Genomic DNA, 27,088 nt, shown 5'->3' with positions numbered 1-27,088 from the left:
GTTTGTTTATATGGCAAGACCTTCAGTACTTTCTGGAATGGTTTCCACAATATCTGTCTAGGGAATCTGGTGGAGAAAGGAATTATCAAATGGGAAGTCAAGGTACATGACACCAGAAGACTTAAATGTTATGTCAAACTTTTCTTTCCCCATAAGCCATTAAAATAGAGCACAGTTCTTACAGCAGCTTCATATATGTGCCCATAAATGAATGATATCAGCTCATTAGTAAAGCATCTTTACTCAGCTTCTGACAAGTAATATAGTTCCTTAAAGCAAAAAGAGAGGGCATATTTCTATAGAAATATGAATTTCTGCCCTTTCTCTTTTCCTTCCAAAGCAAATATTACCCATCATGAAGGGGAGGTTCTTCTCTGACCTCATTTGGGGATGGAACTTTTAACTAAAATGGTGTCACCCTGAACCTACTCCGACACGCCAACGCAAGTGACCACAGAAGGAGCAGAGTCCTATAAAAAGAGAGAAGATAGCGCTACACTTTATGCATCTCACAGCAGGCACCAGCTCATCCAGCGCCAGGTAATTGGAAGAAACTACAATGGCCCCTGTGAGAACTCCATCCGTGGTGAGTCCTGCACTAACGTGCTGTGCTCTTGGGGATTGGGACCAGATAGTATTTCTGGACAGCGGGCATGAAAATCTGGATTCTAGCTATGGAGACCCAAGAATAATGTGTATGTATCTAGGATAGGAAATGAAAGTTTTGGTAGATTCTTGTCATTGTACAACATTCTCAAGAATTGATACTTATCAGTTTGCAAGATGAGATTAAAACTGAAAGATAGTTATATTGGGGCTAAACCACACAAGAAGTGTCACATGTCAGATGGTGTTGTGTTTCAATGTTTAGTGAAAATCTGCTTTTCTGAGTGCAAGGGATTCAATAGGTTTCTCTAGGAGCGTTTTTCTTTACTCCAAAATAAGATGGGTCACTCCTTGAGGATTTAATAAGTGGTAGTAGTGACTTTTTTTTCCATTATCCTATTATTATCATACCATAGTCTTGGAACGCCCAACCCATTTATTCTAATTAGATACATGTATAATTGTGGTTTCGAGTAAAGGATCTTTCTAGTTTAAAAATATTTAATTTAAAACATCGTTTTGCAACCCAATCTGATTATAGAATCAATAGACATAAATTTTAAAAAATTGGAAAATGTGTAAGAGAGCATAAGGGGGAGGCAGGTTCTGGATGGATCGTTACCAGTGGTACCAACAGCATTTCTAACACAAATACTGACACTACATGGATTTTCTACAGCACTTTCTCCTAAGGTACACATTTACCATCGCACAGGGCTTCACAGAATGCTACAACAGAGAATAACATTTAGGGCATTTCCTCCTAGAAAATCAAAGTCATTTTTCTGATGATCTGACAATGATGCATGTACTGACAGGATGAAGACTTGCCGTTTTTTACTAAAATTACTGCCAGCCAATAAGTAACACGTCTTTCTTAAGTCAAAAGAAGTGTGTTCAAGACTGGTAAAATTCCAGTCTTGAACATAATTCAGGTCATCTAATGAGTTTTTCATGTAACTGCTCTGAAAATGTCATATAGATTGTCCTGGAACATGGTATGTTCTCTGTGACCAGGCTTGCAATCATCACAATTTTTTCATGAAATCCACGCACTGATCCAACTTCTCCCTCTCTTCCTCATTCAGTTCCAGTCGCTTCTGCTGCTGCTGAGTCTGGTGGCTATCGTGAAGGCAGCAATAGCCATCCCACAACCACCAGGTTGCCCGAAAACTGAGGACAAGAACTTCCCGCAGCATGTGAAGGTCAATTTAAGCATCCTTAACCGGAATACAAATTCCAGAAGACCCTCAGATTACAGCAACCGATCCACCTCGCCTTGGACTTTCCAGTAAGTAAGGGCCCCAGTACAACAATCTCTGTATTCTCCTGGCTTTTATGCCTCAGACTGTCAAGATGATTTTACTCAGAATCATCAGTCAGACCTGGAAGGGCCACTGTGCAATGATTCCTAAACTTTCATTCTACAGGCTTTGATAGAGCACAGGACACCACCCTCCACAAAACACCCATCCTGTTAGGTCACATTGTCACCAACACCGAAAACCCACCCAAAATGCATGGTGGTCATCACTCTAGTATTTATGATTCACCCTTTGTTAATATATTTTTTAAAAATCGATATTTATCATATGGAATTAATGCTTGAATTCTAAGCTACTGATGAGAAGATTTGTTGAAAATAACTAGTAATTAACTTGGATTTTTATGGGGTTATTTAAAATTTGTTTGCTCATATTAGCCCTGGGAAAATAGAGCTTGAATCTCAGCAGAGAAAGTGTCATGTTGTACTTCCATCCCTTTCTGAGTTGGACAGTCTTGAGTCCATCCCCAGCAGAGCTGTATTTGCTGTGTCCTTAAGTACATCTAGTATTTAGGCCCCATGAAGGGTTAAATACAAAATGTATTTTGATAATTTGATTTTATGCAAATAAGCCTCAATAATGTGAAGCCCGTAGATTCACCTGTCTGTAGGGTTTCTTCTCTACTTCCCATTACTAAGAAGAGTTCAAATAAGTCAATTTAAAAGTCAAAGCAAATCATATACTCAGCTGGAGGTGAGAGGAAAGAGAAGGTTATAGAGGGGCTTATGCTTCGTTTCCAGCCCTTTGTATCAGTTCTGGGTGCTGTTCCGTGAAGGTGTCATCAGATAAAATTTTGATGCATTCCCTATTTCAAAGACACTTCCTTTAGTCAGATGAACAGCTATCTCATTCCTAGATAATTCCTTCGGTCTTGTTTCCAGCTATCAAATGTACCCTTAAAAAAAATAATCCTTTGTGTCAAATTTAAATCCCCTCTGTAGTCTCAGTCTACCTCATTTTGTTCATTCTTCAAAGACATTTGGAAACACTAAATGTCTTTTTGTCTGCAATATTTCATGTGCATACAAATCCCATGCTTTCCCCCAAACTACTTCTTTTTCAGACTAACAGCACTGAGAGAACTTGCAATGACAATAATTTGTCACCCTGTGAATTTACCTCTCTTTCTTGATTCCTGTTTGATTTCCTTCCTGCTTTCCCAGGAATTCACTTTCTTCCTGGCTTCTATCTCCTCTGCAGACGCAACGAGGACCCAGAGAGATACCCCTCTGTGATCTGGGAGGCCAAGTGCCGCCACTTAGGCTGCGTCAGCGCTGAAGGGAAGGTAGACCACGACATGAATTCCGTCCCCATCCAGCAAGAGATCCTGGTCCTGCGAAGGGAGCCTCGGCACTGCCCCCACTCCTTCCGGCTGGAGAAGATGCTGGTGGCTGTGGGCTGCACCTGTGTCACGCCCATTGTCCACCGCAGGGCTTAAGAGCTTCCTGTCTGATCCCTGCTCCCCAAAGCTAGGCTTTCTGGGGAATAGACCCAGCCCCATTCCTGACCAGCCTCACTAGGGTTCCTAAACTAGTTCATCCAATGAAAGATTCGGAGGTAACACTTGAGTTCAGAGATGAAATCTCGATCATCTTTGCCCATCCCCATGGAGGAAGGTTTAGACTGATTACCAGTTTACCTCTTGATTGCTTTTCTAGGGGCTTTAAGTTACTTATGTATTTAATAGACCCCAAGATAACTCTGGGGCCTAAGACACCATTTCAATGAATTACATGCCTTATTTTCTATTTTTTTTAAAACAAGTTTCCAGACTTGAGAATTTTATTATTTAAATGGTAAACCTATATTTATATGAGCTATTTATGGATCTATTTATGTTTCTTAAGTCTTAGGGAAAGGTGAAATAGTATGATTATCGGTTCTGCCTAGCGAACTCCTAGATAGTATGAAAAAGCAGCTGAAAATTTCTGAGTTTAATAGTAGAGATACAAGATTTTCTCCTCTTTGCTCCTTAGGAGTGCAGGACATGACTGAAAAAAAAGGCTAAACCTACTTTCGTATTTATTAACTTAATTTTATAAATTGTTACTGGGAGAGATGGTAAGTCTTACCCTCTGCTCTGTTAAAACCTTGTACTAAAAACAACTCGTGATAATAAAGTTCGGGAAGAAATTTTGTTTTATTTTTTGTCATTATAAGTACTTCCAAGAGCTCAGCTCTTCTTTATTTGGAAGAGTATGTAGATTTGCCAACAGAACCTGGCAAAGCACGCCTTTGAGTAAAAACACCTTTGACCCACCCCAAGTCCAAGCTCTCAGTTTACCTGCCTTCAAGACAATAGAGGACGGAGGCTGTCGTATTACAGGCCAATGCTTGTGCCTTCCGAAGAGAAGAAGCAAATAGAAAAAATGGCCATGGGAATAGGGCATGTCTTCATTAAAGATCACGCAGGGAAAAGAAAAGACCCTCTCCCAAAATACAACCTGAGGTTTAACAGGAAGAAGAGGGTGCTGGGAAAAGACAGGAATGGTTTCAGACCGGAATGCCCCGAGTCTGCACAAACGCAGGCTTCTTTGGGAGATTCACGTCAGCCAGGGATCAGACAGGAGCACTCTTCTCTTCCTCAAGCCACACGCCTGGGAGGGCCCCTCCTGCTCTCAGCCTCTGACCCAGTGCACCCCAGGACACAGAAAAGAGACTCTGGGGCAAACCCTGAAGTATGAGAAAATTCCACCCCAAGTAAAACAACAACCGAATCACATTCAATTCCAGAGTAGTTTCAAGTTTCAAGTCGTAACCGTTTTCCCCCACCATAGCCCAGTGTGCGGTGGTGCCCTACTTCTGGAGGCCCCTGGGAAGTCTCAGGCCAGTCCCCCGGGCTCCCTGCTTTTGAAAGCCTGTCCTCTGCATGCCTTCATTCTCCCAAGCGCTCTAGCCCCACCCAGAGGCCATGGCTTTGCTGTGCTTCTCTCCCAGTCCCCAGCCCAGGGGCCGCTTCTCCAGCACCTTATCCCCGCCCGTCAGTGTCATTCTGGGCACTTAAATCTTAATTCTCGTGGCCACCTCCTGCATAGGCAACTGCCCCGGAGAGATTCTCACACCCTCCCTGCTTTGACACCTCTCACTAAAATCCTGTTGCTCATTTCCCAGTTTCCCCTGAATGGTGGGGATGAAAATAAAGATTTGCTTCTGTTTGGAATGGAGGGCAAGAAAAAGGCATATATACCTACAGTCCTGAACCATTATTTCATTTTCCCACTACAGTGCATTTCTGGGAATTTGGTGGGAGGGAAGAGGCAGGTGCCTTCCATGCCTTCCTCCCCTGAGATGTGCTGCTTTTTCTCTATGTTTGATTTCCCCAGTCAGCCTCGTCACCCACCCAGACATCCGTGCTGGAAGTCTTGAGGCGTCTGACTCTTCCCACGCCCTCTCCCTCACTGGACACCGAAGGAAGGTTCTCAGATGAACTCCCTTCCTGCCCAGGTTCAGGGCTGCATGTGGCCTCGGTTCTCTCCTCAGTTCCTGAGACAGCTGTCCGCCTGTGTGCTGATGATGCCCCCGTCCCCCAGCCCTGCTCCAACACCTATCCGTGGTGCAAGATCAGGCAGGACAAACGCACCCTCCGTGATCCCGCCCTGCTCCCGCTTTACCCCATGCTGCTTCCTCCTTGGTGTTTCGCCTGCAGTCACAGTGACGTCCCGGTTGTCACCACCATGCTCTTCTTGACCCCAGCACCTGGGTCATGCCGTCCTCTCTACTCTGAATGCCTTCACCACATTCTCCCCTCCTGTTTCTCTGTTCATACCCTGCTATTATGGTCTGAATGTGTCCCCCCAAAATTCATATGGAAACCTAGGCCCCAAACTGATGGGACTAGCAGGTAGGGCTACTGGGAGGTAATTAGCTCATGAGAGCACAGTCCTCATGAATGGAATTAGTGCCCTTATAAAGGTGACCCCAGAGAGCTCCTGGGCCCCTTCTGCCAGGTGAGGATACAGCAAGAAGTCTGCACCCCAGAAGAGGCCCTCACCTGACCATGTTAACTCCTTGATTTCAGCCTTCCAGCCTCCAGAACTGTAAGAAATAAATTTCCATTCTTTTTAAGCCATGCCGTCTGTGGTATTTTGTTCTAACAGCCAGAAAGGACTGGGACATCTGCCCGCACTCTGCCCCAGTCACTCTGCTCTTCTCATGCTTAAAGACCCCACGCAGGTATCATCTCTAAAGAACCTTCTTGGAGGCATCACTCCTGTAATCCCCGACTAGGGCCCTGTCATCGGGGCTCTAAGAGCACTACGGGTATTGTTTACCACTAGTCTTACATCTACATATTGTCTGTTTAACCAGGTTGTGTTCCCTTCAGAGCCAGACCATCGCACGTGACCTGGCACACAGCAGACAGCCAATACTGAAGTAAACTTTGAACCAGTGGTCCACAGACACCTCAAAATCAACAGCGACGAAACTAAACTCACCAGCTATGCTTCCAAACTAGCTTCTCCTACAGCCTCTTGCACCTACTTTTCAAACGCCATCACCTACTCAGTTAGAGCAAGAAACCTAACATTTCTGTCACTCATCCCTCTCATCCAAACAGTGACAAGCCCCTCATCAGTTCCCTTATGTCTTCTCCCTCCTCCCCAGCTCCAAACTCACTTTAACAGTAATGATCCAACTGGTCTCTGCTTTGTTTTCCACAGTTTATAATTCAGTGTCTCTCAAATTCCAGCGGGGAGCCTAGCCGGGGTAGGTAATTAAGAGCTGTTTGCAATAGACAGACAAAGCCCAAATATGCAAAAGTTTGGTTTATTTCTTGCTCATGTTACTGTCCAACCGGGATCCTGCAGGATCTTTGCCCCACTCAGACATTCACAGAGCCAGTCTGACAGAGGTTCTGCCTTTTTGTAGCAGCGCCATCCAGCAGGGACTGGTTAAACACATGCAGCTACTGAGAGCTTGAAATGTGGCTGGTCCCAACTGGGTGGGGTTAAAAGTATAATATTAATTTCACAGAAGTTTTTTGTTATTTTTGAGAGTAATTCTTTGTAAGAGTTCAGTTATTACTTGTGAGGGTCCTAATTTTAATGTGTGGCTCACACAGAGAGGGTGCTACCACTATACTTAGCATTCATTTTTCCTAGGTACAGAGCAAGAGCAATCTCTTCAAGGACAGGCAGAATATAAGACAGGAGAGGGACTGTGAACAAGTGTTCTTGATATTTCAAAGGGGTTGCAAAGGTGGAACACTGAGACCCTTGTTTTTCATGCTGGCCCTTTAGTTCTAGGTATTCTGATATTAGTTTTAGATGTACACATTAATGATTGTGAAATGATTACTGTGTTCAGTTCAGTTAACATCCATCATCGTGCATCATTCCATCCTTTTTTCCTTGTGATGAGATTTTTTAAGATCTACTCTTTTAGCAACTTTCAAATATATAATACAGTATTGTTAACTATAGTCACTTCTTGCTGTACATTACAACCCCAGGACTTATTTGACTTATAACTGGAAGATTTTACCTTTTCATCACCTTCACCATATCTATGTGTTTTTTTAATGTAAATTATCCTGCTAATTTTATGTTGAAAGTATTGAAACTTTATTTTAGAGATGTTGAGTTAAATATATTATTAAAATTTAAATTTTATTAAAACGACCTGTTTCTGTTTACTTTTGTAATATGGCTACTAGAAAATTCAAATTAAAATATGGCCAGCACTATATTCCTGTTGGACATATAGTCAATGTAAGAAAAGAGAAGATTGAAAACTATATGCAGTTTTTAATGGCCAATCTTATTGGCCAAACCCAGATTAACACTAATGAAGACTGGGAAATGTAGTCTTTCTGCATGTCCCAATAAAGGAAAATAAAATGAGATTTGGTGAACACATAGCATTACCTCTGCACAGCACATATGAATGAAGGCTCATGCACAACATACTCCCACACCTTCACAATTCCAAATGGCTGAGCTCTTACGTGGCCTCTTTCTAGTACAAAAAAAGCTCCGTGCACTTGAGTGATATAGGAAAAACCTTGAATCTACTCTAATTTTTCAATAATATTCTTTACAAATTTTGGCATTTTAACACACAACAAAACAAATAACTTGCAACATACCTTACAACCAATTCGATCATGCAATAATCATTGCTCCATTCCATCTCTCTCCATGTTTCAAGTGCGTTCTAAAATGCAAACCTCTAATCACTCCTCAGCAAGTCCTCCATCCTCAGGATAAAATGCAAACCCCCCTGTATGACTTAAAGTCACTCCATGCCCTGCTCACCACCCGCACCTCTCACGGTACTCCTCTCTCTACCCCTCTCCACCAATGACACCCGGTGCCATGCCTAACTGGTTCCCACATCCAGGGCTTGTGTATGCTTTTTGCTTACCTGGAATTTCCTTCTTGGCCTCCCCATTTCTCATCACCATGAAATAGGTATAAACATCTCTGGAGATGGGGTTTGAGAAACTATCTTTAACAAGCATCCTAGGGGACTTAGATGCATTCTGCCCAGCAGCCATCTACAGACCAGCCCCTGGGAAGCACTATGGGAGGAGACCAGCGTGAGATGCTCTCTCAGAATGCAGATGAAGAGTAGTAAAGAAATAAGTGGGTGATAAATATAAATTGATCATAGTTATAAAAGATAGGGAGCAGAGATGAAATATGTGAACAGAAATTTTTAATAAACAACCTGAATAAATTAAAGATACAACAGAGAAATTTACAATCTTCGGCATCATCTAGGAGATTGAACATCAGCATCTAGATGCCTAAATAATCGTCATCATCTAGAGCTTCAATCCAAGATTCAATAAGCCAAGCCCAAAGGTGGGGGTAGAAAGGAGGGACACTGGTAGAAAGGCTCAAAGTTCCTCAGCTTCATTAAAGTGAGGTCACAAGTCATTGTTCCATTCTTGGCTTTGATAAGTAGACAATTCAAAGGTTACCTAACTTGAGAAGTAGGCTAAAATTTAAAGGTAACCATCAATAGGTAGAAAACAAACTGTAAGCTCCATAAGTCTCCACAAAGGAAAAAAGATAAATTAAAAATGATCAAAAAGCCAGAGGCAAAAGCAAAAGAAACAGGAAAATATCAGAGGGAAACCACAAAGAAAGCATCAAATAAGAACGATATGAGTAAATGTTTCCAACTCACCACTTAAAGACTGAAGAGTCTTAAATTTGGTTTTAAAAATCCAAATATACTCTAGAAATAAGAAGTATCCCTAAAACCAAATAATATAAGGAGTTTAAAAATAAAAAGACAAGACAGAAAAAGTTCAGGCAAATGCATATAGGAAGAAATCAGGAATAATAATATAAAAAGAAGTAAAATTCAGAAACATTAGATGTAAAAAAAAGATATGGATAGAATTTAGATTAATAATGGGAAAAAATGAGCATTAAAACTTGCATAAGATAACAATCAAGTAAACACATCAAAACAACTTTTAAAATGTAGATACACACTATTGCTACTTAACTTATTAGAAGTTCTCCAGCAATGAAACAAATGCTGGAGAAGAAGACACAGAATCATCATTTTTTGCAGAGGGTATGATTTCATTCCTAGGGAAAAAAGATAAGCAAATTAATGGGAAACCCACTAGATACAATGAGACTACTCAGAAACTGGATAGCTACAAAACAAATATTTTAAAAATAGACTTCCCATCTAGTGATAATAAAATGTCCACAAGCATAATGAAAAATACACCATTCATTATGGAAAAACAAAAACCTGAAATACCTAGAACCTAGAAATAGGACAGAAATGTAAAGACAGTTGATGAATTATTAAAAATAAATGGTTAGAAATATAATGTTCTAGATGAGATTATATACAGATACAAAAAAATCAATTCTTTCCTAATTTATTTCTTTTTTTCCACCAGCTTTATCGAGGTATAATTGTGCAAAATAGAACATTGTGCAAGTTTAAGATGTAAAGCACATTAATTTTATATATGTATATACTGAAAAATGATTAACACAAGGAGGATTAAGTGATCTCATAGGTTCTGAATGCTCAGGAACATCCCACCCCCTCCAGCCTCTTTACCCCTCAGTTTCCAAAACTCTCCAACAAAACTTCTACCGTCTCTTAGGAAATTGAGAGATCTGATCAGTTCAGAGGAAAAGCCTACACATACTCAGAAAGGGTCCCCACAATGGCCAGATGACCCATTCGTGAAATTCAGAGTTCAGAAATTTACCACCACACACTGAGTTTCCAAACAGCTTTTTTCTTAATTTTAAGCAGACATCTGAGAAAATCCCTCTAACATGGAAGATATACCAAAATTAACAAACAGAAAAGAGCAATTAGAGTAAAACAAAATATGCAAGAAGAAAAGCACCAAAATATATCATTAATATCCTCAGATAAGGAAGATAATGCATCCATGAAATCAAAATAGGACACTGCTTTAAAAAGGAAAACACAGAGGACCAAATATAAAGATGTTAGAAATTAAACCCATGCTAGCAGAGAGAAAGCAGTCAATAGAATTCTGGAAGAGAAAGTTGAGAAAATCCTCAGAAAGTAGAGCAAAATGATGAAAAATAAGGGAGAAAAGTTCAGAAAAGGGACCAATCCAGGAAGAACTATATCCAAATATAAAAAAAAACAACTAGTGAAACATTCAGGAAAGAAAAGCAATGCCAAAGCATATAAAAGAAAATACCCAGAACTGAAGAATATAACCATTGGAGAAGGACTCATCATCGGCCCAATCTGAATGAAAACAGACTCACACCAAGGCATATCATAGTGAAATTTCAGAATACCAAAGACAAAGGTAATTCTAGAAGCTTCCTGGGAGAAAAACAGATCAAGAATAAAGGATCAGGAATCAGAATGGTTTCAGAATTCTCAACCATGCCCCTAGCATATAGACCAGAGCAAATTAATGCAGTCAAAATTCTGGAAGAAAATCATTTCTGATATAAAACTCCAAACACAGTAAAACTGTGTTATGAAGGAAGAAAAAAGACATATTCAGATATATAAGATCTCAAATAACTTTGCCTCTCATGCAACCTTTCTCAAGAAACTATTTAAGGATGTGCTCCAAGACACAGGAGGAGCTGGAGCACAGGAAAGAGGGAGTCGACACTGCAAAGAGACAAAGGGACTGCTTGGCAGGATGGCAGAGGAGATCCCAGGATGACAGCTGTGCACCGGAGGCACAGGGCACCCAGTCTGGACTGGGACCATGGGATTTAAGGGACAGACATGCTGAAAACTGTCATCATAATATCCCCACTGCCAGTGGGCTTCCTTTTGAACCTGAGAACAGAATGGCCAAGTCAGCCTATCCTGGTTTCTTATTTGTGTTTGGCCTCTGTTGGCTATGACCTAATCAATTTCTTCTTGTGTCCTTTATACCTGCTGCCTGGATGAGTTTAAAACACTCATTTCCCTGCCACCAAAGTGTCTGTGTCGCTCTGAAAGCTGGAAATTGGGCGTGGTAGGCTCAGAAACAGAACCTAAGACAGAGCAGCTACAGTCTGCAGGTTTGTGTCCTCCCCAAATGCATATGTTGAAACCTAATTCCCAGTGTGATGGTATTTGGAGATGGAGGCCTTTGGGAGGTGTTTACATAATGAGGGTAGAGTCTCATGAGTGGAATGAAAGTCCTTATAATAAGAGGTCCAGGAGAGCTCACTTGCCTTTTCTGCCAGGTGAGGACACAGCAAGATGACCGTCGATGAGTCAGGAAGCATTTCTCCGCTGGCCCTTGACCTTGGTCCTCCTGGCCTCCAGAGCTGCAAGAAATAAATGTCTGTCGTTTATAAGCCATCTTATAAACTGGTATTCTGTTAGAGCTCTAAATGGACTAAGTGGACTAAAACATTATGAGAGTTCACGTGAGGTGTTCCTGGTCAGCAGGCATGTTTCCTCCATGTGGAGATAGAGGAACACAGTTTCTTTTCATCTCATGAACATACAGGGTGCTGGGAACTGAGATCCCTGGATGAGCAGAGGCTCTTGCCGCGTCTGGGGTTGGCTCTTGCTGCCCCTTCCGCCCAGCACACCCTCCCACTGACAGCCTCGTGAACGTCCCTCCCCTATTCAGGTCTTCGGGCAAACGTCGCCTTCGCAGTGAGGGCTTCTCTGAGTGCCTCTCCGACTTCCCTGGTTTATTTTTCCCCTATGGCATTCTCTTCCTTCCAGGATATTATTTCACTTATTTATTCTGTCTTTGTCTCTCTCCGGACTAGAATGAAAGCCCCCTGCAGGCAGGAATTTTTGTCTGCTTTGTTCAATGCTGTGTCCCCAGTGCCCAGAACAGTGTTTGGCACCGTGCAGGTGATCAGTAGACATTTGATGACTGAATGAATATGAAAAGCTCATGTTAATTGATAAACAAGCATTAAGAACATCCATTCAAGGGACAGAAGATACAACCTGACAATGTAATAAGGCATCAAAATGTCTTTGAAGCACATGCAGAATTTACTATCACTAATAATCAAATAAATTCATATTAAAAAATTACCTTTTGCCTACCAAATTAGCAAAGTTTATTTTTTAACTATAATAGACAGCATTAGCAAGAATGTGCAGAATTTAGCAATTATTCACTGCTGAAAAGTATAATGGGTACCACATTCTGAAATAACATTTTAGAATTTAAGAACATTAAAAATGTTCATGCTTTTTGGACCAGTAACTACACTTCTAGAAAGTTATTATCACAGCAAAACAGTTTAAAACATGCAAACAAAACTATCATAGCTTATCATAAAATACCATGAGACCTTTATTAAATGTTGAAAATGTAGTACAAATACTTGGGTAAAAATCAGGATGAGAGCCAATAGTTCAACTCTTTGAAATAAGGCATTAAAAAGCAAGAAGGAAATACATAAAAAATGATAATAGGAATTACTCTGGGGCATGGGAAATGGATAATTTTAATGTTTTCTTTATTTTTTTATTTTAAATGAACATCTATTTCTTTTTCAATGCAGGTGCCTTTATGATCTGAAAATTGCAGCTTTAAAAATAATGGGTGTTTAGTAATTTAAATAAGTTATTTCCATCTTTAATGAAATAGTATAATGAAGGGAAAACATGAGATTATATGAGAATGACTCTAAGAGTCAATATCTGAAACCTGGAATCTCAGATCAAAAAAAAAAAACAAACAGAACGAATACAGGTCACCATAGACAAGGTCCTCTGCACCCCCTGGTGGCAGAGCACACAAGTAGAGAACTAGTGAGGTAAGAACCCACTGAAGCTGGAAAAAGTACAAATCTAGGGAATAATTCACTCTAAAAACAAGGCTTCATATTCAAAACATCAGAAAATAGCTTAGCCATACAAAGAAACACTGGAATAAGCATATGCTTTTGTCCTTTGTATGTTGTCATATCAAGTCCCTGGAATTCAGACCCGTAGCTTATGTAATGTGTTCTGCACCGCTCTCCAGGAGCCATTCATGTAGAAGGCCTCAGTTAGTCCCCTTTGCATCATAAATTATCCAAATGGACTATTTATCTTGATCCTATTAGGTCATCACTGCCCCATCTCCATCTCTTGCTCAGCCTTGTGGAATCCCAGGTGAAAAATAAATTCAGCAGGTTTGAAAACAAGTTTTGGTGGCAGTGTAGGTGGGGAAACAGGAGGAAATTGGGTTCAGAAGCTTTTAAATACCAAAATATCACAAATGGAGATACTAGGATAGTAAGAATAGTTTTCCTCCTCTAGATTTTAAAATACGACAACGCCTGTTCTCATCAATCAAGCTGCCACTTGACCAAGCTCATCAAACAAGCATCCTGTCACCAGCGATGCCCACGTTCCTAAATTCCCTTGTCATTTCTCAGTCTGCCTGTTACTCCACCTCTCAGCAACACCTGACACATAGGAACCTTCCGTCCTCCTGCCATTCCGTGGCTGACATTGCTGCAGGCCAGTTTTCTTCAGGTATACAAGCACTCTGCCTACAGTGTGAAGGGCAAATGGAAAGGTGAAATAGAAAGGTCCCACACATACACATCCGTTCTGCATGCCACAGGTAGGTGGCAAGGGTTTCTCCTTAGAGTACCCTGACTCCATCTTCAACGTCAAGAAGTGTGTGCTTGCTGTGGACACCTGCCTTCCACCCAGCCAGCTTTCCTCCCAAGGCGGCCTTGTTGGAAGGCCATTTCCACAGGCCCCTTCTTATGCTGTTGGCAAGAAAGTCTGAACTAATTTCCTGGAGGGAGAGCAGGGATCCCACTTTGAACCTAGTCCCAGAGACCCAGGGAAATTCATGCTTCCCACATTCCTAAGTCTTAGAGGGGTTCCTGCAGCCACCTTACCTCTAAATATGGTTCATACTCACCTGTGCCACAACGCCCTGGGCTGGACTGTGAGATGGAAGAACATCTACTTTCCCAGAGTACCTGTTGTCAAATATCTTGGGCTCTCAAAGATGCTCAAAGTGTCCACCAGGAAGCCCTGTCTTGAAGACCCACAGCAGGCCTGCCTTGAACAAAATAAAGGAAATGAAATCTGGCTTCCCCTTGGACCATTTAATGATCCATTTTCCCAGCTGCTTTATCAACACGCTTCAACTGCAGTTTCCTGGGCCGACTGGGACCATATTCCTAAAGGTAAAATGCATCAAGACACGAGGTTCCAGAGGGACCTGCGTGTGACTTCTGGGTGGTGGAAGCACTGGGGATGAAGAAGTGTAAACTCCAAAGTGTTAACATTTTCAAGACAGATTCTGTGATTTGGGGAGCAAATATTTAAAATTCAAATTGGCTTACATAGCAAACATAAGACAAGTAGAGGCTCTTTACGTCTAAAAGCATCCCTTTGTTTCCTTCCCCTCAATACATCTAGTTTTCTATTTTCTCTCTGTCCTTTTCTCAGCTGCCTTTCAGGAGCCAATCCCTAGGGAGACATGAAAGGCATATTTTAATGGATCATCACTCCACACACATTTTCATTTCATTCCTCTATTTACTTAACTGGTGGGACTCTCAGACATCAGCGAGTGGAGCAAAGAAGCCTTTCTTTCCTCACCAAAAACCAGAGGCAGAAGGGCATATGATTACAGGCATGTACCTCCCCTTATATCCCTGGTCAGCATGTGGCCTCAGCTTTAGGAATTTTGTAAGTTTAGGTAATCTATCGGATGCCCCTAAACCTTGATATCTAGAAAATGAGAATAACAATAGAAACAATTCATAAGCTTGTTTTGAGTTAGATGAGACAATGCTCATTACACAGTTAGCATGGTGGTGGCTCCTGGGGTGTATAAAAGGCTCAATAAACTTAATAAGTGATTTGTTATTGGGCTTATTTTTTATATCTGCTAGGCAACTGGCTATACTATTTATGAAAGTGGCCAACAGGAAGTCCTGAGTCACCACTACATCGTGGAGGAGTATAGATAGGGAGATGCCCAGCTAGGAGAGTACTGGGGCAACACATGCCACCTCATATCAGAGGTGACCTGTATCCCACATGCCTCGTGCTGGAAGGCCACAGGTAGGTTCCTCTCATAAGCTCTTAGAAGAAGAAACAATGCACATCCGTTTGGATGTACCCAGAAGTATGCTAATGTAGACATCGGTGATGGTGACGACGGTGGCAATGGAGCTTGGTCCTAATCTTGTAATTATTGAGGACACTCGTGTCATGGATTCTGTGGTACTTACTAGGAAGACAAAGGTAAAAAGGCCGGCTCATTCACCTTTATCCTGGCCTTTCTGGAGGAATGAGGACTTCGTTGAGTGTTTTTGGATGATTACAAGGATAACTATGATGCTGATGCTGGAAGAAAGTTTGGGTGGTCTGCTAGTCCTTTGTCAAAAGAAAAATGCTTTCACTCTCCATGAGTGAAAGCATTATCAAGGTGAGTTTTAAAGATTAGTTTAAAATTTCAAATGTGGAAATTTTATAATCCATTGATTCATTACGCCAAAAAGTAAGACGTTGTTCTTATGTGCCACTGAAATCTTTCTGTCTTGAATTTGGATCCTGTACCATTGTCAAAAAATTCATTACAACTATTACTCTATTATTGGGGGAGATGCTATGGGATATAAAAGAAGCTATTATAACCTTACTTTTTTAATTAAGAAAGAATGCACAAAATTGATCCAGGAATAAAGCAGCATGAGTCATAATGACATTACATAATGATACAATACCATGTTAAATTGTATTCCATGAATTGCATATTGCAAAGCAGCATTACCTCTTTGGGGAGATCTATACTAATTTGAATGAAACAAAACTACAAAGAAACCTTTTGGTAGGAAAGAGAACTCTGAAAACTATGAGCTTGAGCAGGTGTGAGGAGATGAAAGCCAGTGAATAAACGGAGGAGCTGACTTCAGCTTGAAGTACAGTCAGGTCATCCACAGTAGGAGAGAAAGCAGATGCAGGTAGGCAGAGTTATGCATAGGCCTGTAGATGTTCTCTTCTGATTGCTTTCATTTTCTGAATAAAATAAGAAGCAAGGTCATCTACCAAGAGTGAAGGTGGACGACATATTGGAGGGTTGAGGAATATATCAATCAAGGTAGATTTGGAAATGACAGGTAATAAACTGGTAACTGGAGATAAAACATGAAATAGTCATGGAAGAGAGTGGGGAGCAAACAAATGTTTGGACAGCGTTACAGGCCCGGTTGAGGTTAGTTGTCATACATTTAAAGTGAGATTACTCAGCAGGGTTGCAGATTTTTCTCCACCCACATTCTGCAGTGTAGATTCAAGTATAAATTAAGTGGAGACTTGAATTTCACTGGGGTTGGGGCTTTATAACCCCAGTGAATATGCTGTTGAATATGACCCCATTCTGGATACGATCAAGTGAGAGAGGCAAGGGAACACGGTCATACGCAAAAGGAGTGATTGTAATACACGGCCATGAGATTTAGGCTGGGTAAGAAGGGAAATAAGGACATAAGGGCAAGGGACGGTAATTGATTATAAGTGCAATTTAATCTTCTGATTGACGCATCTGACTGCAGTCCAGCCTGGAGAGTGATGGATTTCATAAAGAGCAGAGTACCCAGGAGTGGAGGAAAGATCAGAAGAGGGTTAGACTCCTAATAGATGGTTTAGTGAGGAAGCAGTCAAGAGAAAGTATCCAAGAGAGAATAAAACACCTGACTAAAAGCCGATATGGCCCACGTTTAATAGTACTTTGCATGTAACAAATAGTTGCTGAAAACTGAAGGAACAAAATAGCAGCAGACTCACAGACTCCAAGAAGGGACCAGTGGTTACCAAAGGGGAAGGGTGGGGGATGGTGGGTGGGGCGGGAGGGAGAAGGGGATTGAGGGGTATCATGATTGGCACACATGGTGTGGGGAGGATCATGGGGAAGACAGTGTAGCACAGAGAAGGCAAATAGTGACTCTGTGGCATCTTACTACACAGATGGACAGTGGACAGTGACAGCAGTGGGGTCTGGGGGGGACACGATAATATGGGTGAATGTAGTAACCACATTGTTTTATCATGTGAAACCTTCAAAGGAGTGTATATCAATAATACCTTAATAAAAAAGTACATATCTTTAAAAAAAAAACAAATAGTTGCTGACTATATTTGAAGAATGAAATCGAACAGATACATGAATGGCTTATGGAGGAAGTAATTGAAAAGATATAATTTTCCTGAGGGAGAGAATAAAGAGTGGAAGAGTGGTGGTAGAAATGATGAGAAGGGGTAAAATTGAGAACTATTAAGGATAAAATCAATAGGAGTTGATATGGGTGAAGTTGGGGAGCAGAAGGCAGGAGAAGAGAAAGGCAAGGATGACCCCCAGGTCTGTGACTTGGTTGATGGAACAGATGGCAATGCCCTTCAGAGGGATGAGACATGGAAGAAAGAACATGAGGCTGGAGCCAAGGGCAGAGGTGAATTAATTTTAAGCACATTGAGCTTAAGGTACCTGTGGGATACCACATGGAGACGTCCAGTGGGTAAATGGAGAAGTGAGCTCAGCAAAGATCTGAGCTTGAGGGACTTGGAGAGGAAAGCCCCTCAGGCAAAGCAGGTGGGGTCCAAGGACACATGGGCTTGGGCGTGATTTCCCAAAGCCATGTGTCCACTGGTCCCTCCTGAAGAGAAGTTACAAAGTGAAAGGAGGACCCAACATCTGAGGACTGAAACTTGCGGAACCTGATGTCTAAGGATCGAGAGGAAAAAGAAGAGTCTGCAAAGGAGACTAAGAAGAGCAACACAAAGTGTACAAATCAAAACTGGAGAGAGAAGCCAACAGAATAGAGATGAGGAAGTAGTGAAGAGGATCAAATGCTAAGAAATGTCAATTAAGTTGTGATCAGAAAATCATCCATCGGATGTGAAAACCTAAGCCACTGAGCCCTAGAGGGAGAAGATTTTGTAACGGCAGAGGCTGAGATCAGATTAGAATTGACTGAGAAGTGTCTGGAAGCAGAGGAAGTGGGGGACAAGGAAGGGCTCTTGTCAAAAAGAACGGCTTTCAGAGAAAGGTGATAGAATAATGGCCGTGGGAACCAGTGACTTATTTTTATTTTTTCTTTTTGATTTTTTTTTTAACTGAAAATTCTTGAGCATGTAATAAACTGAGAGAAAATAGCCAGAGGTTGAAGATACAGCAGAGGGTTCAGGAGAGTAAGGTTCCTCAGGCAAAGGCAGAGAATGTCTGAAGTACAGAAAGACGTCCACCTCCTCCCGTATTGGAAGGAGCTAAGGGTGAGTCAGATGGAAGTATTTTGATGTCTGCCATGCTTTTAAAGGATAAATCTGTCCTGTTTCTTCTGCTCTGTCACTATCTAATTCTACGCATTCTGGCTTCTAAGTCTACTGCTTTGCTGAAAGTGCATCTCCAAGGTCTCAAATAACCTCCCAGTTTCAAATCCAGGGCCATCTTCTCAGTCCTCTCCTTCTAAGCCTCTGTGCAGCCTCACCCCCACTGAACACCCTCTCTCCTAAAACTGTCTTGCCCTCGTTTCTGTGACATTGTGACATTCTACCTCCTCCCCCTATTAATTTCTTCTCTCTCCACGTTGGATTTACGTCTTTGTCTTGTGCCCTAAAGGTGACATGCTCCCAAGATCCGTGGCTTCAGCTCTCATCCTTATGAAGATGGCATTCAGAGTTTCATCTCTAATCCCTACCATATGACTTCAGCTGCCCAGGACTCTGCTGTTCAGGCCTCCGTCCCAAGATATTTGTTTAAGATGGGGCACATCAGATTCCCAGGGCATTGTGAACAGCACCAAATCAGATAGGAGAATCAATGATGACTGTCCAAAGGTTCCAATATATGACTAGGATCAAGTGACTGTGGCACAAATATGAAAGCCAGAAAAACCCAGTGTCACCTGGGGTGGGTTCAGAATGCAGACACATGCCGATCTGCCAGGAGATAAGGGGAAGGCAAAAGGTGGTCTCATACTAATGAAGGATAAACTGGAACCAGATAACTCACTAAAGGACATATGACAAGATGCCATATACTCTGTGAAGAGAGGTTCATAGGAACCCTCACAAGATCAGGACAAGTTGATATAAAAAGATAAGTGAAAAAAATTAACTTTTCTGATAAAGCATTGTCTAAGACGGATCTGCCACTCAGGCATGCAGTCCCCAAACAGTAACACCTAAATGAAGGGACAGAGTGTTTTGGGGTCACAAATATTTAAATCAATATAGTGTGACATGCAAACAAAAGCACATTGAGACACCATTACTCACCCACTGGAGTGACATTTCCAGGTGCTGACAAGGATGTGGGAGACACTGGAACTCTCAGAATTTTCTGGTGAGAATGCAAAGGGACACAGTCATTTTGGATAATAGTTTGTCAATTAAACATACACTTGTCATAAACCCCAAGAATCCTACTCTCAAGTGTCTACCCAAGGGAAACAAAAATGTGTACCCACAGAAAGATCTATATGTAAATTTTTAGTCATAATAGCCAAAAAATGCAAACAACTCAAATGCCCACCAATTGGTGTAGGAATAAATAAATTGTAGCTTATCCATGCAATGTATTCTAGTCAACAATAAAATGGAGCAAACCACTTGAATGACTCTTAAAAGCATTATGCTAAAAGCTTTTAAGAAAAGCCAATTGCTAGGGAATATAACATCAAACTACTTTGTTGCACAAATTTTAGCAAAAGCACTGTTATAAGATATCGGATTTATGCTTGAAAATCACACATTCAGTCTATCATTTCACTGTATTAGTGTTGAACAAACAACTTTGGCCAAGGGCAAGTTCCACAAAAAAGAACAACAAAAGTATTTGCAGGCTACAATTTATTTTATAAATTACATACATATTTTAATCTGGAGGTAGAGAGAGCATCTGCAACGGGGCTTAAGCATTTGTTTAATATTTCTTTAATGGAGGATTTCCGATTATTTGCCAATGTTTCTGAAATGACAGAGGTGCATAGAGTAACAGTATCTGGTTTTAATTTTGGTCCTTGAATAGATGTTCTTGTTGAGTATTCATGAAGCTCCTCGCTGTCCCAGATAACCTAGCCTCTATGTCTATGTCACATCCAAGTCAACCCCCACAAGCTCCCTTCTCTTCAGGCCTGTGTCTCAGCGAGCCGTGTGGTTAACCAGACTGTCTACACCCTCCTCACTAGTTGATGGTTCACCATAGTGGTGCTTACCGCAAGAGTGTGATTACCCTCTCTCTCAGTTCCAGGTAGAACTTAAGAAAAAAAAATGCATGCTCTTTATCCATTGCAGTGAAGATGGAATTCTCCTCTTGAATAATAATGAGTTGAATTTAGCACAGCCAGAAAGGGAGCTACTCCAGTGCCATTCTCCTTGGAGATTCTTCCCCCTCCTTTTAAGACTCTTTGCATCAGCTTCAAGTTCAGGGCTAAAGAAAAAATTAAAATTAATCTCTACTTCAAGGAAAAGTGGAATATTCCACAGTCATTCATGGTTCAAACTAAAATACTCCTGAGTTGTTACTGTAGTGGTGATTTTTCTAAATTTCTTCAAACACTGGCACATCTTCAAGTCCAAAGAAGTCCTTAACAAAAAAGAAAGAAAGGGGAGGGAAGGAAAGAAGAAAGGAAGGAAGATGGGGAGAGAGGAAGGGAAAAGAAGAGCTTCTGTGGAAAAATTGCTTCTTGACATCATAATATTTCTAAATGTTGATTTTGAATTATTCCTTAAATGCCCTGAAATGGGCTGTCAGCATTTTTGCCTGAAAGAACTAAGGTTAGTCAGGGTCTTAGACATGTGCTAATACTCAAGTGTGACTAAAAGAATTAACGAACTTCTTCACCCATGTTGCCGTCAGCAGCCCGTATGAGCGAGCTGGCTGCATGTTAGTCCAAAATCGCCTCCCAGATGGAATCTGAAACCTGCCCCAAACACAGAGGGCAGGGAAACAAGAAGAGGCGGACCTCCCACACTGGCAGGTGGCAGTTTTAGTGAGCAAGGGAGCTTACAGATGAGGCATGTCTTAGGGGGCTACGAGGTGAGTACATCTCCATGGCCACCAGAATCTTAAATGTTTGTATGAGGCCTTGACTAGATCAATCACATACCCAATCCAAATGGCCTCAACACCACATTTCTGTCTCAAGGTTGTGTCCTTAAAGCAGCTTCTGGGAGCAGGGAAGACAAGTGGAATGTACATGCCAAGGTCAGGGAAAGGAGGGAGCCTCCAACTGGCCAGATCCAGCTCACAGGCCACCTGGCAGTCACGTCTTCTTGACAACCTCCTCCAACAGTGCCCCCACCGTAAGCATAAGCATGACTCAGTGTAACATTCTTCCACTCTCTCATCCTTACTCACATCAGTAGCAATCAAATGCTTATCATACCTCATCTTGCAGAGTGATTTTTAACGGACAACATATGTTTGACTGTACATTGTTTTATAAATGTAAATTTAACCAAACATAACATGTTTAAACGATGTAAACTTAAAATAGACAAATACACAAAGCTGAGGTAAATACTATGTTAAAAAGAAAACCACAGGCCCAAAATGGGGTCACTTATCCACATCAGTAAACCAGGACTTAGTACCTAGCCTCATGGCAGTTTCAATGCTCCCAGAAATGTTACCTTTAATCAACCAAATGAGAGTTTCCTGGTCAACACTGGAAGGTGATCCACAGATGGACACCTTCCATTCCCCTTAGGAGGGCAACCTTGCCTAACACAATGTATCCTTCGCTTATAATTTTCTTTTTTCTACTCCCTGTCTGCTTTTAAAAACCTTTCCTGTTCTGCAGATTGACAGAGCTCCTTTCTATTTGCCAGATGAAATGCTGCCCAATTCATGAATCATTATAAAGCCAGTTCAATCTTCAAATTTACTCTGCTGAATTTTGTTTTTTTAACACTATTAATAGGACATGTATTAAATTCGTCAGTATCACTCAGTGACTCACAAAAAGACTTTGATTCCTGGGTATTCTGTCCCTTAAACTTGGGAACATCTGCTTTAGCAATCCTATGTGTGTTGTACCAAAATTTTTCTTTTTCTTTAAGACATTAACTCCAACCTCATTCTTCTCCTGCTCCACAGAACAGCTCCGTGAACATTCAGTCTTTTCTTTGGTTACGGGCTTTCCTTCTGCCTCAGATACAGATAGGGATGTAGATAGATCTAGAGTTGCATTTATCACATTGTATTAGAATTAGTTGCCCTAGCCATGTTAAAAAAAAATATATATATATATATGTACCCACAACTGACCCAAGTACTTTTGCACTAAGGGAGTGGCATAATTTCTCCCCAGAGTGGAAGTGTTTGCAAAGTACTTTGAAAGGCAGCATTTGGTACAAAAAGGTAAGGCCTCCAGGAGTTTTTTTGGCAAACAACAGAGAAATAAAGAGCTAGTTAAACTTGATAGCTGACCCTTGAACAGTACTGGGGTTAGGGGCACCAACCCACCTCACAGTTGAAAAATCCATGTACAACTTCTGACTCCCCCAAAATTTAACTACTAGTAACCTACTGTTGACCAGAAACCTTGATGACAACATAAAAAGTTTATCAGCACATATTTTATATGGCATATGTAGTATATGCTGTATTCTTACAATAAAGTACACTAAAGAAAATATTTTTTCAAAATGTCACAATTCTTAAAAACATTTTCTAATTAATTTACTGAAAAAATCTCGTAAGTAGACCCATGCAGTTCAAACCCATGTTGTTCAGCAGTGGCTGAAGAATGCTTAAGAGCAAGAATATCTACTATTGGGTTGATTCACCACACTGTGGCTTAGCTGGTCACTTCCATCCAACATCATGCCACATCTTCGGAGACGCCTACCAGAGGGCTTTCTTCCCAAGGCAAAAACCTCTTAAACAACTCAGAGGAGGTGGACTGTGACTGAGACACAGTCAGGAGGTCAGCACCTCAAGAACCTTGAAGATGGGAAGACACCTAAGTTCCCTCTAGAAATCCCCACAGGGGTCAGGGGAGGGCCTTCTGGCTGTGTGAGCCAATTGTTGCCTAAATTTCAGTAGACATAATGACCCCAGCTGACAGGAGTTACAATGGCTGACTTGTTTCTATATTCCTTCTGGACCATGAGCACCACAATGGAAAGAATGGTGCCTTATTGATCTTTGATTTCCCAGGAGCTGACCCTGTGCCAAAGACTTAAGAGAAGGGTTTCAGAGGATGTATAGAAAATTGAAGCTGCCTTACCAACCTAAGGAGTCAACCTCCTAGAGGTGTGCATTTTTCAAAAAAGCCCTCAAAAGTCATATTTCAAAGAGAGAATTTAAGCAGAGCTTAAGGCAGAGTCCCTTCCCAGCATCCCACACACCATAGCACATAGAAAATGGTCTGTGTTGCTAAGCTTGAGACCCAGCTGTAGCTGACATTCCTGGAGGGATCCCATAAGGAGACAAAGAGTGAGAGACTGTGGAAGGGACTCACAAAAACAAAATAATTACCCACTCAACATTTTTGCCCTAGTGCCCTTTAATATACCCAATTCAAAGAGTTTGATGAAGCCAAAGGATTTCAAATAATCTCTCTATCAAATATGATTGGCATGAACTATTTACTTTTATGTATTTACCCTTGAACCACTACAAGCAGAATAAAGGTCACTTAGAAGGCTGGAAATGTAGGTCAAGTATGTGGGCTCAAGTTCGTGGAAGGAGCACTCCACAAACACTGACTTCCTTCCCCTGAGGTTACTGTAAGAAGGTGCCTGTTTGGGTCAGATGCTGAGAAGCCAGCTTGGGGTCCCAGAATGCTCTTCATGTGTCTCCACACAGAGCACACAGCAGTCAAACTGAAACAGCATCCTTCGACATCCTTTCAGTCCCACCACACGGGTGAGTCAGAGGCATTTCCCACTGCACCTTTTGCTGTCAGCAACGGTGTTGTTCGACTGGGCTAGCCCCTAGCTAAAGCAAATTGTCCAGAAGAGTAAAAAGAGGCCTGAATGCAATGAACCTCTTTCACTGCTCTGCAGCAGGGACAGTGACCCAGAGATTACAAATGGGTAGGTCATGCCTAATAATCCCGAGAGCAAACACTCTTCCAGCCTGGGAATTCAATGTTTAGGCTACCAAACATCCAAAGTGAGGAAGCGTTACACACACAAGAAAGCCTCAAAGAAGGAGAAAACAGTCAGATACACACAGAATTCTATTCATTTCCTATCACTGCTATGACAGATCACTATGACCTTGGTGGCTTAAACAGCGCCAACTTACTCTCCTACACTTCACTCAGCCAGCATCAAGGTGTCGGCAGGGCTGTGCCTTCCTCCAGACCCCCTAGGAGTGTTTCTTTGCCACTTCCAGCCCCTCAAGCTTGGTTCCTTGACTGGCGGCCCTGTCCGTCTTCTGAGCCCATCACTGCAAGCTCTGGCTCCAGCCTTCACATCACCTTATAACTCTTCTGTCATCAAATCCCCCTCTGTCTCCCGGTTATAAAGACATCTGTGACCACATTCAGGGCCCACCACAGAAGTTCGAGATAATCTCCCCATCCCAGTATCTTTCGTTGAACCACATCAGCAAAATCCTTTTTGCCACTTAAGGTAACAGTTCCAGGTTCCAGGGATTAGCAAGTGGATATCTTTCAGCCTAATACCCTACACAAGAAAGATTTCAAAGGAGAAAACAATTAGATACACTCTACAGCATTCTAACACAACTGAACAAAATTTCTCTTGATTATTTAGAAAATAATTATCTAAGATCATTCTCATTTTCTCATTATGAACATCAATTCATCACCATGAATTCTGGCAGATAAGTAAAACCAGAGATTCGGTTCTATTTGCTTTCAGAATAAACTATAAGGTGTGTTTTTGTTCAGTAAGAAGGCCCTAAAATCTTTGAAACCTTAGTGCAAATAGTAGAATTCAGAAATCTGCGTTTCCAAGATGTACTTTTTTTTTGCCTTGTACAAGATGTCTTGAAACCCCCTATTTTTTTTCTAAGAGGTGCACACAGCTGGGCTCTAAATATGTATAAAGTGGAGCAACTTGGGAAGCTGTGGCTCCTGGAGATTAAACTGCTCTTGGTAAAAGGTGAATTTAAGGGTCATTTATACTGTAGGCAGAGTTGTGTCTCTGCACAGTGTTCTTTGTAGAAAAATGCCTTTTGAGTTATCAATATTCTGTGGCATTGTGCTCTGCTGTTTGTTATAAAGGTGGGTGTATATGTTTTTAATTAGAAGCTATTGAGATAGTAAAAAAATGCAGCAAAGATATAAAGGCACAATTTTAAACTCTGGAGGGCAGAACATAGAATTGGCACAGCCCAGCTCACCCGATTCACCAACCTAAGGCTGAATAAACATTTAGGAAATGTGACAAGGCTGGGCTCTTGCAGTCTGAAACTGCACCTGGGGCCTGATGTGATTACTAGTGCCAGGTAATCAATCACCCCAAATTTTCCTGATGTAAAACAACCATTTTGTCTTGATCACAAAAATTGGGGAAGGGCTCAGCCGGGTGACTCCCTGGGGATCTCCTGAGCAGGCTAGCTTCGTAGGCATACAACCTGTGCAGTCCATAGTGCCATGGGTTTAAACAAGCCCCACCCTTGGGTTAAGGCTCTGCTTGACTTGCTTAATAATTTTTTAACAAGGGATTGTGCACTTTAATTTTTCACTGGCTCCCACAAATTATGTAGGTGGTCCTACTCATGAGATTGCATTCAGATACTGTCTGGGGTTAGGGTCAGTTGCAGTCTCACCTCGGCTGAGTGTCCAAGGTGGCTTCTTCATGTTCTTGATGGTTGATGGCGGCTGTCAGCTGGGGGAGCTCAGCCACAACTGTCAACCAGAGCATCAAGCTGAGCGCCGTCCACCAGCACGGCATCCCCAGGGTAGTTGGGCCCTCTGTATGGCTGTGGGATTCTCCCAGAATGCACATCCTGAAAGACGTAGGTACAAGCTGCATAACCTTTAATAACCTACTCTTGGAAACCAGAGCCTGATGGAAGTTATCAGGTGGCATAGTGGGGCAGGGATTGGTTCTCCAGAACTAGACAGGTGACCAAGATAGTGAGCAAACTTGGGAAAAATTGGAGGAAAAAGAGGATGCTGCTCAGAGATTCCCAGAAACTGCTGAGGGAAAGAGCCTGGGAAAGGATTGGACTTCCTACACACAAGCAAGATGAAGACCATTGTAATTTGAGATATTTATGGAAGCTGGCAAACTCAAGGATCTATTGGTAACATTTCCAATGAACTTTCCAGTAAGCCTCAAATTCTATAATTGTACAATTCAGCAGCTATTGAAATCAATGTGCTCACTCTGACCACTCACAGAGAATGATTCTCAGAGAAGATTCCTTGGGTCAGAGATTCCAGTACAAGCAAGTGATTCCTGGTGGATCTCCTACAGAGAGGCAATGAAGCTTAGTGACCCTAGGCAGGAGCCTACTGCCAGATGACAACCATGACCTCAAGAACTAAGTAAGTGACTCAACTCTCACCTGTACAACACTAATCAATAGTTTCTAAATCATAGTTATTACGACAGCTGAATGAGTGATCACACCGAAGTCAGGAGTGTGTCTATTCTATTGTAATCATTCTACAAATCTTAGTTTTCATTAAGAAAGGTTCCAGTACTAAGGGGAATAGTAGGGAATCCCTTGCTATTTGCCCCTGTACACAAGAATAAATAATTCATTTCTTCACCCAGTAAACTCATCTCATATGACAAGAATTTCAACT

The 27,088-nt window shown here is 41.6% G+C and overlaps 1 protein-coding gene across 1 annotated transcript; it reads left to right on the top strand.

Moving 5' to 3' along the window:
- The first annotated feature begins 515 nt into the window (after positions 1-515).
- On the top strand, positions 516-4,052 carry IL17A (interleukin 17A). Its single transcript, XM_073224465.1, has 3 exons — positions 516-586; positions 1,695-1,897; positions 3,132-4,052. Exons 1-3 carry the CDS (start codon positions 560-562, stop codon positions 3,367-3,369), a joined length of 468 nt encoding a protein of 155 aa, XP_073080566.1. The 5' UTR covers positions 516-559; the 3' UTR covers positions 3,370-4,052.
- Positions 4,053-27,088: the final 23,036 nt, after the last annotated feature.

Source organism: Manis javanica, chromosome 16, assembly GCF_040802235.1.
Source record: "Manis javanica isolate MJ-LG chromosome 16, MJ_LKY, whole genome shotgun sequence".
Classification (NCBI taxonomy): Eukaryota; Metazoa; Chordata; class Mammalia; order Pholidota; family Manidae; genus Manis; species Manis javanica.
The sequence above is the reverse complement of the archived record's forward strand: the minus strand, read 5'-3'. Positions and strand labels throughout refer to the sequence as shown.

Bases quoted from the DNA above. Each gene is read 5' to 3' on its own strand.
- IL17A (XM_073224465.1), top strand. From the start codon at position 560: ATGGCCCCTGTGAGAACTCCATCCGTG. The intron at 587-1,694 runs GTGAGTCCTGCA...TTCCTCATTCAG, and splicing joins CTGTGAGAACTCCATCCGTG to TTCCAGTCGCTTCTGCTGCT. The intron at 1,898-3,131 runs GTAAGTAAGGGC...TCTCCTCTGCAG, and splicing joins ACCTCGCCTTGGACTTTCCA to ACGCAACGAGGACCCAGAGA.